General features: G+C 34.6%; 1 protein-coding gene across 2 annotated transcripts in view; it reads right to left on the bottom strand.

Annotated features, from left to right (window-relative positions):
- Positions 1 to 701: 701 nt before the first annotated feature.
- TRUB1 (TruB pseudouridine synthase family member 1) overlaps positions 702 to 11,201 on the bottom strand; it is a 32,912-nt gene continuing 22,412 nt past the window's right edge. Inside the window, exons 5-8 of one of the 2 annotated variants that reach the window (XM_025273889.3) lie at positions 8,732 to 8,804; positions 7,181 to 7,401; positions 3,973 to 4,029; positions 702 to 3,209 (exon numbers count right to left, since the gene is read on the bottom strand). In XM_025273889.3, coding sequence (XP_025129674.2) covers positions 2,950 to 3,209; positions 3,973 to 4,029; positions 7,181 to 7,401; positions 8,732 to 8,804 — 611 coding nt within the window. In that variant the 3' untranslated portion in view covers positions 702 to 2,949. The remainder of the gene's footprint in view (positions 3,210 to 3,972; positions 4,030 to 7,180; positions 7,402 to 8,731; positions 8,805 to 11,201) is intronic. The other variant, XM_006076969.3, reaches the window with a different exon arrangement.

Below are 11,201 nucleotides of genomic sequence, written 5' to 3'. Positions count from 1 at the left end.
TTTCTTATGTAGTACAATGAGTAATTTCTGATGGTGGATCTGGAATAGGTATTAATTCAAGTATTAAAGAAGAAAAGATCTAGTTAGGATAGGAAAGTGTTAAGTTTAGTTCTTATTCAAATTTTATAATTTTGAATAATCAGAGAAAAAATTATATTATTTTAATGATCATGGGTCTTAAATCTATAACAAAATAATTCTATGGCCAAGTCTGCTGACTTTTCAGACAATATTTTCCAGAAATATAAAAAAATTAAATGTCAAAATGAAATGATCTATATATTCCAGGTAGAAGCATTTTCAGAAATTTCTAACACATGTTTTCTTACAAATAAGACAACTTTATTATGACATGAAATACATAGGCACAGATATTTCTTTAATATTTTGACTAAAGTGAACAAAACAAAGCAACTGGTACATAAATACCAGACTCAGGAGAAAAGTAATTTGTTTTATGGACAAGTCAAACTTTTTAGAGCATCTTGATCAGTTACAGCTGCTTATGAAAGTTAATAATGTTTTTAATTTTCAATAAATTTTAACTATTCATACTCATAAATCTAGCAACTATAAAGGAATTCTTAAAATTAGTTAGCAAATTTAGTCAGTAAAAATGAAAAATGAAACTAAAATAAAAGACAACAGACCATGAAAATACTTCTACCAAGTATTTACTGCACAAATAACTCACACAAATGTATAAAGAAACCATTAAGACATTTATTTATACAAGTGACAAAGTATATGAAAAAGTCACACAGAGGTAAACTGGCAATTTTGAACTCTTTTAACTTACTAAATTAGCAACAATAACATATAAAACCCCCACCCAAAGCTGTAAACTTCTGGTGAACTGATATACTCAAATGGTAACACTGTAAAATGTTACAACTCTCTGGGAAAGCAATAAGGCAAACTTATTAAGAACCATAAAACTGTTTATATTACTTCATTTAATACTTCTACTTCCAGGAACTTATCCTAATAAAACTGAAAATAAACTAAGAATTTAGCAATAGGGAAATGGTTTAAATAAAGTAAAAAGATTAAATAATCATTATCAAAACTAAATACAAATAGTCAAATAATATGAAATAAAAAATAGTTAAAAAAAGAGTAATACAAAAATGAACGTTCTGAAGTCACTGCAGCAGGGTGGTGACGATTATGGGTAACTTTTCCATTTGGCAAAATTTTCTTCAGTGTTTCAGTAAAAGAAAAAGATCGGTTACCATTTCAGAAAGTCACTTGTCTTTTCAAAACATTTACACTCTTTACCATTAGCAAACTATACATGCCAAAATTTAAGTTGAGAAACAGAGCCAAGATGCCCCAGGTGCTTGCTATTCCGTACCAGGCGATGTACGAAGGCGTGCTGTGACCTGTCCCTTTCCAACAGGAAGAGGCAACCACCACCACCTTTGGTTACACAAACGCAGGGCACTGGACACAAACAAGCAAAGCTGTAAAAGTCTCAACTTACAACTCTGTATGTCTGAAGTTTTATTTAAGGCATTATGATAACTAGCTCTTTTCCTTATCATTTTCTGTGTCATTTAAGAAAGTTCCGTTTTTAAAATGTTGACAATACGCTGCAAGTGCTCTACTGAAGCATGTAACTTTTTAGACTGAGTTTATATGAGGTTCACCACAAATACGATCATTTTTCTTTACATATTTAAAATTTCGAGGTTAGAGGTTACAAAACAATTACCTTTGCAAGAAAGACAATCCATAAAAATCTAAAAATTCTTATTTGATGAAAATTTAACAGCTCTTCCCTTTGAAACTATATTTATTTGAATAAATGCAGTGGGATTTGAACAGACTGGCTGCATTATATATTGCTTTCCCATAACAAAATTATGAAGCACTCATTATACATGAAATTTATTCTTTTGGAATGTGACTGTTTTCAAAACTATGGTGAAGAGGGACAGGGACCTGTCAGTAGGCCACTTGAATGAAAATGTTTGAGAACAACTGTTTTTCAACATTTAAAGAGAAGGGAATAACTGCAAATACACGGCAAACCTCAGCGTTTGTAAACATCACTTGAAAAGGCAAACTGAAAAAATACCAGGGGCTTGATACCCTAGAAAAAGGTATAAATAAATACTAAAAAATAAAGAAAAGAAGTTTTTAATTGAAGACACATTCTTTAGCTTAATTTTTAAAAATTAGGTTATTTAGTATATTGGCACGGGGTGGTCGACTGTATTGATTACCAGGAAAACATCTCATAGCTGCCAAAACATAAGCCATAGGAGCTGTCCTATGCTAATGGTGGAGTAGAGGTGAATTTAATTAAACATTTAGTCTTCTCTTTACATTCCATTAGTGGAAGCAGCAACAATTTGGTTCATTTACAAATATTTGTTATAAAAGTTTATTAGTGTCCAAGATCTAAACAAACACAGCTATTACCAAGATAAGTATAACATTATTAAAGAAATGTTCTTAATAATCATAAACTCTCTAAAACATAAGAGTTAAATAATGGCTTTTTCAAACATAGTTATGGAGTTTCAATAACCAGAGCCACCAGGAAGCCAAAATAAAGTCAAAGAAACAAATATACATTCACTTCATGACACCAAAGAAACATGTAGCTCATTGTTATTCCCCTCTGATTAGAAAATATGGTCAACTTTTTCATAGGAGAAGACTTTTAAGAGAGATCAAAATCAGAAAGTTGCTTCTCCTGAATCCGATCTAACAGCATGACAATATTCTATAGTACAACAAGAAATGAACAACTGCAGGGCTATTTATAATGTACAGCAGATAAATTGTGCACCATAGAAACCATAAATGATGGACATTTTTCTTCATGCAAAAAAAGAAAAAAACCCATAGGTATCATTTGTCTTTTGCACGAAGCCTGTCATTCTGCACACAGGATTCAAATGTCAATGAGGAAATGATAACAATCCCAAGCCAGTCTTAAAGTGTCTTAATTACATCGTCTTCTCCCTTTGTCTCATTCAGAGTTATATACTCACAGCTCAAAACTTGCTCATTAGACTCCTCAGGTTTTGATTTTTTAAGTGCCAGCTCTGCTGGGAGAAGAGATGAGCACCGCTCGAGAGACTGTGCAATGTCATCAATCGTCCATTTGTCTTCGGGCAGGGCATGCTCCTCCAGGGTGAATGGTCCCTGTTTGGTTCGCGTCAGCTCTAGCACATTGGCACAGGAAGAGAGTTCTGTGGCAACAAAAGGGGAAAAGAAAATGCATGATAAATGATTTAGTATTTCATAGTCTATCATTTTTCAAATGACTGAGGGACTCAATTCAAACCTTTCAAAACTACCCTAAATGTAAAGTTGTAATCATCCAAAATAATAACCAGAAGCCTTGAGATTATGAAATGATTAAGTAGCCAAATAATATTTAATAAACTGGTTTAAAGTCTAGAAGGAACGGGCATTCACTTTTCTTACTTAACCCATGAAGCAACCTCCTGAGGTAATACTACTCTCACTTTGCAGATGAGGTAACGAGGCCTGCCCCGTGTCACCACAGCCAGCCAATGGCAGGGCCAGACCTCCAACTTCCCGGTTGTTAGGAAGACGATGGCGTCTAGGTTGCTTTAAAAAATTTGACGTGTAGCAATGAAAACAACTTTTTTTTTTAAAGGAGTAATCTTTTCTTTTTGTCCCTACTTTTGAGTTAAAACATTTTATGCTTGAAAAAAAATGTCAGTCCTTAGATTCACTATTCACATCTTCATTTTCTGTTCCTCTTTTTCTCCTCTCTCCCATTACAAGCATTCCCCTGCAGCTGCGGATGCTGATAACTGTCTGCCATAAACCTAGAATGCTTTTAAGGCTGAAAGCACAGCCTTCAGTACTGGCACAGTTCCTAAGGCCAGTACTCAGAGACATGAAAAACGGAAAATTCCTTCTTCCCATCAAAAAGGAATATTACTCTCTAAATGGTAATTCATAATTCATCTTTATGCTTACCTTTGCCAATGTCACTGACCAAGCTTCTGATATAAAAACCTCCTCCACATTCGACATCTGGAATGTTAATAGTGACATGGTGAATTGCTAAGCTCCTATGAAATCCACTTTACATAGAAATGATGCCCCTAAACAAATGTAAAAATGCACTATGCAAACAATCGAGTGATAAAATATTTATGTGCCATAACATAAATTATTCATCTAGTAGCATATGTGTGAGACTGAAAAGTCAGAGTGTGGAGAAAGCAAATAGCAGAAACTCATGAGCATGTTTTAAATTACATGGCAAGTCATACCACTTTAATACTTCAGCCTTGTTCATTTAATAGGTTTTAAATAGTTAGAAATCTCAGCTTTGCTATCATGAGCTGCAGACTTAAAAAAATTTTTTTCAGATTTGCACATCTTGTTCATTTAATAGGTTTCAAATGGTTAGACATCTCAGCCTTGCTATCATAAGCTGTAGATTTTTAAAATATTTCCAGATTTACATACTCGAAAAATACAACAAACAAACAAAAATTCCCTTTTCAGTGGCAGGAATTATGTTTGGGGTAATATATTACAGAGAGAACTCAGCATATTTAAATGTTCTTTTGGAAATATTCCTGAAAAAAATCATGAAATAACTTAAAATTACACAATGTACCAGAACTGACTGCATGTCTAAACAGCTTCTTAGCTTAGCCAGTATAATACAAGTTTATTGGTTAAGAGCAAGACTCTGGATTATTTTTATTCATCCACAAGACATCCTGAAAAGAACTGTATTTCCACACGAAAAGACCACATTCCACCTGTTTCTAGCTTAGCATACACTAAAGTTATTTGAGGGAATTAATCAAAACTCCCCACCTAAGTATTTTAATTTCTTTTTCTCCCCATCAGCTCAAGGTTGGGAGCCACTGCTGAGATTAAAAAAAAAAATAAAGAGCACTAGGACCAAACAGAGGTGTGCTACGTTCTTGCACTATATTTGACTTGGATGAAAAGAGTCAAATGTGGCCTACTATAAACTCCAATGAACAAACGCAACTCGAAGAATTTGAGGGTTTTTTTTTTACTTTCATAGATAATATCTGCTTTGCCAACACAGCTGCTGCTTTTTCATGGAACATAGTAAAACACTTTTTAGCATATTTGTTTTATTGTTTGTCTAATGTTTTAGAATCAGGAAACTTAAGGAGTGACTTCCTAAAAAAACTGTACAAAACCCACAATCTACAGGAACTTACACTAAATAATAATCTCAAAAGGAGAAAAAAAGAGCAACAAAGTTTAGAAAAAAAGATTTGGGAAATTATTTCTAAAAGTCAACCTATTCGGAATGCACCATGAAATTAAGAGCGGGGTCAATTTCAGGGAGCAGGGTCAATTTCAGGGAGCAGGTTCAATTTCAGGGAGACTGAAGATTAAGAAGAACTATAGCTTTTGATTTTTAACAACTCTTACACATGCAGGGCTTTAGCTAGGAGATCATAAAATTTTCAAACAATAGAAAAAGCCTTTGTGGGTTTTAAATTTATTTCAAATATGGATTATAGATAAATTCAAATTGTTCATTTGAATTAAACTTTACCACATGTCCAGGAATACATTTCTGCATTACCCATTATTCCTATATTTTCATGATCTTTAGCAGTAATTTGCTGGTGACAAAGAGAAAGAAAAATCACTCAACTTTTATCATTTCTTGTTCAAAAACTGAAAAAGCATTGTTTTAAAAGGACAAATATATGTTAATAAAAAAACTGAGTATAGACTATCAGGTACTAGCCAAAATGGGAAGCAAGTATTCATAAGACAATAAAATAGAAAATACAAAATTTTGAAAATATGTATTCCTTACCTACTCTTCTCTATAGAGATCCAAAGTATGTTACTTACAACTTTATAGTAAGATAATATAAGAAACTCAGATGATTTAGGACAACTCTGAACCCCTATATAACCATCAGATCAGATTAGATCAGATCAGTCGCTCAGTCATGTCCAACTCTTTGCGACCCCATGAATCGCAGCACGCCAGGCCTCCCTGTCCATCACCAACTCCCGGAGTTCACTCAGACTCACGTCCATCGAGTCAGTGATGCCATCCAGCCATCTCATCCTCTGTCATCCCCTTCTCCTCTTGCCCCCAATCCCTCCCAGCATCAGAGTCTTTTCCAATGAGTCAACTCTTCGCATGAGGTGGCCAAAGTACTGGAGTTTCAGCTTTAGCATCAGTCCTTCCAAAGAAATCCCAGGGCTGATCTCCTTCACAATGGACTGGTTGGATCTCCTTGCAGTCCAAGGGACTCGCAAGAGTCTTCTCCAACACCACAGGTCAAAAGCATCAATTCTTCGGTGCTCAGCCTTCTTCACAGTCCAACTCTCACATCCATACATGACCACGGGAAAAACCATAGCCTTGACTAGACAGACCTTTGTTGGCAAAGTACTATCTCTGCTTTTCAATATGCTGTCTAGGTTGGTCATAACTTTCCTTCTAAGGAGTAAGTGTCTTTTAATTTCATGGCTGCAGTCACCATCTGCAGTGATTTTGGAGCCCCCAAAAATAAAGTCTGACACTGTTTCCACTGTTTCCCCATCTATTTCCCATGAAGTGATGGGACTGGATGCCATGATCTTCGTTTTCTGAATGTTGAGCTTTAAGCCCACTTTTTCACTCTCCACTTTCACTTTCATCAAGAGGCTTTTTAGTTCCTCTTCACTTTCTGCCATAAGGGTGGTGTCATCTGCATATCTGAGGTTATTGATATTTCTCCCGGCAATCTTGATTCCAGCTTGTGTTTCTTCCAGTCCAGCGTTTCTCATGATGAACTCTGCATATAAGTTAAATAAACAGGGTGACAATATACAGCTTTGACGTACTCCTTTTCCTATTTGGAACCAGTCTGTTGTTCCATGTCCAGTTCTAACTGTTGCTTCCTGACCTTCATACAAATTTTTCAAGAGGCAGATCAGGTGGTCTGGTATTCCCATCTCTTTCAGAATTTTCCACAGTTTATTGTGATCCACATAGTCAAAGGCTTTGGCATAGTCAATAGGTGTTGTCAAAAAGTTATTAACAAATTCTAACCTTTAAATTCAAATTTTAAAAAATTTCCAATATTCTTGGGATCCATTAAAATTACAGAAAAGCAGCCAACTATAAAATAAAGGCACATGTAAATACAAATGATTTCAGATTTCTCCATCTTACCTAGTGTGAAAAATGGTGGCTGGAATTTCTGAAGGGAGAGACTGTATACAGTAACTGGCCTGGCAGGCTTTGCTTCTACTACTTCACCTCTCTTCATCAAAGTTGAAAGTCTCTGGCCATCTTTCTTTAATGCAGAATAGCTTGCAAAGTAGAAGAGGGAGACAAAGAGAGAAGAAGGGAGCAAGAATAAAGAGAGATTGAGAAAGCGAGAGAGAATAATTCTAGATTACAGCATGGAAAGAAAAGATGATTAGCAGCCTTTTCAACTGAAAATCCTTCTAAGAATGAACTTTTTTTTCTTCTAATCTACTCCACACTGATGTCAGGGATAGAGTTCCTAAATATCTTTGAGGCTAATACAGTTCATTCTGGCACTCAGTGAGCAATGATGTCAATATTCCTCTTTAACCATATTCCTGGAGATGGTCTATTCATGTTTTCACTAGTCCTCATTCTGGGTAAAGGGTACAAGGCATCCAGTAACAATGATCTCAGCTATATTTCCTTGAAACAATGTATTTCCATTGTAATTATATTCATTTTCACATAAAAGTTACCAAAATGTTTCCAAAGAAAAAATAAGCAAATAATCTACTTAGTAGCACTTAACTTTGTGTTATTAAGTGTGATTAGTCCACAAAAATCCTTGGAACAATCACAGGGAAGAAAATCGTAAGATGATTCTTAAATATATAAATGTTTACTATATCTTAACAATAATGATCCAAAATAATGTTTGTTCAGATCCTGCTACAATTTTTAAGTCTTCCCATTTGAGGCAAAATTATAAAGAAACATTTCCCCACAGATATTTCATGTTCTTAAAAAAAAACTAAGATTTAAAAAAAAAACAAAATTCTAAAAGAATTTTTAGTAACATATCCTGACACATTCTATATGCCATTTAAAAAAAAAAGGAAGCAATTTGCTTGAAATTATAATGTGCACAAAAATATGGCTTAAGTGGTAAATCAATATACTTATACTTTTAATAAGTTATAATTCTCATCTGTTTCATTTGTTGCACAGAGAATTGTGAAATATAAGATTCTGGGCCCAAAAAGAATGGTCCCAACACCTGACAGGAAGTGTCAACTGGACTCTAAAGCATAACTCTGATGCCTGTACCAGACGGGACTGGTCTCTTTTCCTGCTATTCTGAGGAAAGCAACATGTCTTCTGCTCTCCATAACTGCCCTGATGACTACAGGTAGAATCAGAAAAACCAACAAACCCTGGACGAGCACAGATGTTAGGCTGGGGCAATATCCAGGGACAAAGGAGACTACATCCCATGTGTGTATGCGCTGTGCTCTGTCGTGTCTGACTCTTTGTGACCCCATGGACTGGAGCCCACCAGGCTCCTCTTAAAGACATCAGAGGCTCTGTATCCTATCTGAATCAGGGTCACCTCACTTGATCAGTTGCTAGGTCTAAAACGTGCCTTGCCGTAAAGTAAAAGGAAGCCCCTCTCCTTTTTCTTCATTAACGCGATGTCAGCCACTGGAAAATAAAATTAAACATTTATTCAAATCCAACAATTGAACTTACAGGGGAGGTACTTGCATTATATTCCCAGTGAATTTCTGTAGAATGCTTTCAATATCTTCTTGTGTTATTTTATCTGCCAAAAATGAACCCAAAAAAGTGACACTAAAACAATCATAGAAGTACATGTGCTATTTTCACAGTCCTGACAACTCCGAAAATTAAAAAAAAAAATTTCAACAAAGCACTTATTACAGTATACATTTTGTAGGTCATAGTCTACCTTGTTGAGATAAAATACAAAATAATGAGATAAAAGGGGGAAACTCTTATACTGTCCAATATTAAGACTAACTTCAACTTCCTATGCTTCATTTTTTTCCCCATTAAAAAGAATCATCATTTTATGTGCATTTACTACATACTCACTAGGGCCTTCAGAAGACCGTCGAAAAATGCTGCATTAGCTATAGAAATGGTCCTGCAGTGATCAAAAATAATGTGATCACAAAGTAAGTAGAAAAATACCCACAAAGTTATATCTAAGGTTCTCCAGAGTTCAGATATTATAAATAACTAAATAAGTTATTGAAAGCTATCAAATACCAATCACATTTAAAATTTTACCTGACAGATTTCAAAACTGTTGTATGTATGGCATGGTATGAATTTTCTACACTCACATGTTAACTCTGTCCCCAAATAAAGCTGCATTTATCTGTCTCCTTCCCTCCCTTCACTGCTCTTAGAATTTCAGTCAGGAGTCTGGTCTCAAAACTAAGCCAGTGTAAGAAAGGAAATATACTGGGTGGGTTCGGGTTTTGATGTTAATGGAAAATCTGAATGAACTTTTTGGCCATCCCAATACATAACAAAGATTTTATCTGTCTTAAGTCATGTTTTCAGCTTTTGTTTGATACTCTTTCAAACAAAATGATGCAATATTAAAATACTGTTCTATAATTTAACAACTGGAAACTAACAACTGAAACTCAACATTTGGGATTTTCACATATAACTATACAAATTTCATATTCAGTTAAAAAAACTAGGTTACAGAAATATTCTATAACTTCTATAAATTATAGTCAATGGAAAGAAATTAGTCTTCTATTTTCACTCTGTAGGAAATTTACTTGAACTTTTTATCCTGATATATACGTGTTGCATTTGATCTTCTTATTTGAACAATATTAAACAAAAACTAATTATTGTGTTTTGAATCAACTGTACTAACACCAGAATAAAAATTAAAAGACAGCAAGGAACACTGTCCAGATTTTAATATCAGTGCAGCAAGAGAGCTTTAATCTCTGTGTGACCTTGATCCTTATGAGCTAAATATGAACAAAAGACCAGAATCTACAAGACTCAAATAGAAAACACCTATAAAACTCAAAAGAATAGCACCTAGAAGCTCCAAAAAGGTAGAGCTGAAATGCCCATTTTGTTCAAATTGTTTTACAAACAGATGTATCTCATGATATGAATGAGGATTTTTTTCCATGAAAAATGTTTCCTCTCTTGAAACATTAAGACATAATTATTGTTGATATTTAGGTTATGCAAGACTTCCAAATCTAGAGAGCCAATGCCACCACCATGCTGGCAATTGCTGAAAGAAGTGCCACTGCTGATAAGACCGCTCCAGTTCATAATTTAGTCATCCATACATTTTAAAAATAAGACCAAACAGCTTCCTAGTTCCACCAAGCTGGTCTCTTTACTGACATTTCTGCCAAGGCCAATTCCCCTGTCCTGCCTGGGTGACTCTTTTACTGATATTTTCCCACACAAGGTGATGAGATGTATTCTTTCTCATTCTACTTCTGCCATGGTGTCGCCTTCTCTGACTTAACATCCTAGGCAGGTATGGTTTTGCTGTTCATCCTGCAATTAATCACTCACAATTTTTAACAGCTATTTATTATACACACACACACACACACACATATATATATGTAGGTATTATCTCACCAATGGAATTCTAATCTCCTAAAAAGCAAAGATAGCTTTTCTTCTTATATAATGCACACAATTAAGATGGTGCTTGAGACATTCTTGTTGAATTTAATTTGCTGAGGAATAATAGAATCTCAAGGTCAAAGGAGCATTCTAGTCACCTAGGAATCATTTATTTGATGCTTGAATCACCAGACAGAAAGCCTATGCAACAAAAAAATTTTTTTATAAAATTCAATGGTTGCTCATGATTAAAAAAAAACAAACAAATGGCAAATTAGGAATAGAAAGCAATTTCCTTACTTTGATAAGAAAACTAAAAAGCCTATAGAAAAAAATCTATAAAAATAAGGTACAAAATTTGCTCTTTCAGATAACAAGACTTATTCTAAAACTACAGCAATTAACATAGTTTAGTGTTAACACAAGGATAAACAGACCAAATGCAACAAGATAGATTCCAAACAAACCCACACTTATAAGATGCTTGATTTGTGATCCAAGAAACAAGGTAGCGGGAAAAGTGCTGAGTGAACTGGATATCCATACAGAAAAAAACGGTAGACTGTAG

The sequence above is a fragment of the Bubalus bubalis genome, chromosome 23, assembly GCF_019923935.1.
Source record: "Bubalus bubalis isolate 160015118507 breed Murrah chromosome 23, NDDB_SH_1, whole genome shotgun sequence".
NCBI lineage: Eukaryota > Metazoa > Chordata > Mammalia > Artiodactyla > Bovidae > Bubalus > Bubalus bubalis.
This window is presented reverse-complemented; position numbering and strand designations above follow the sequence as displayed.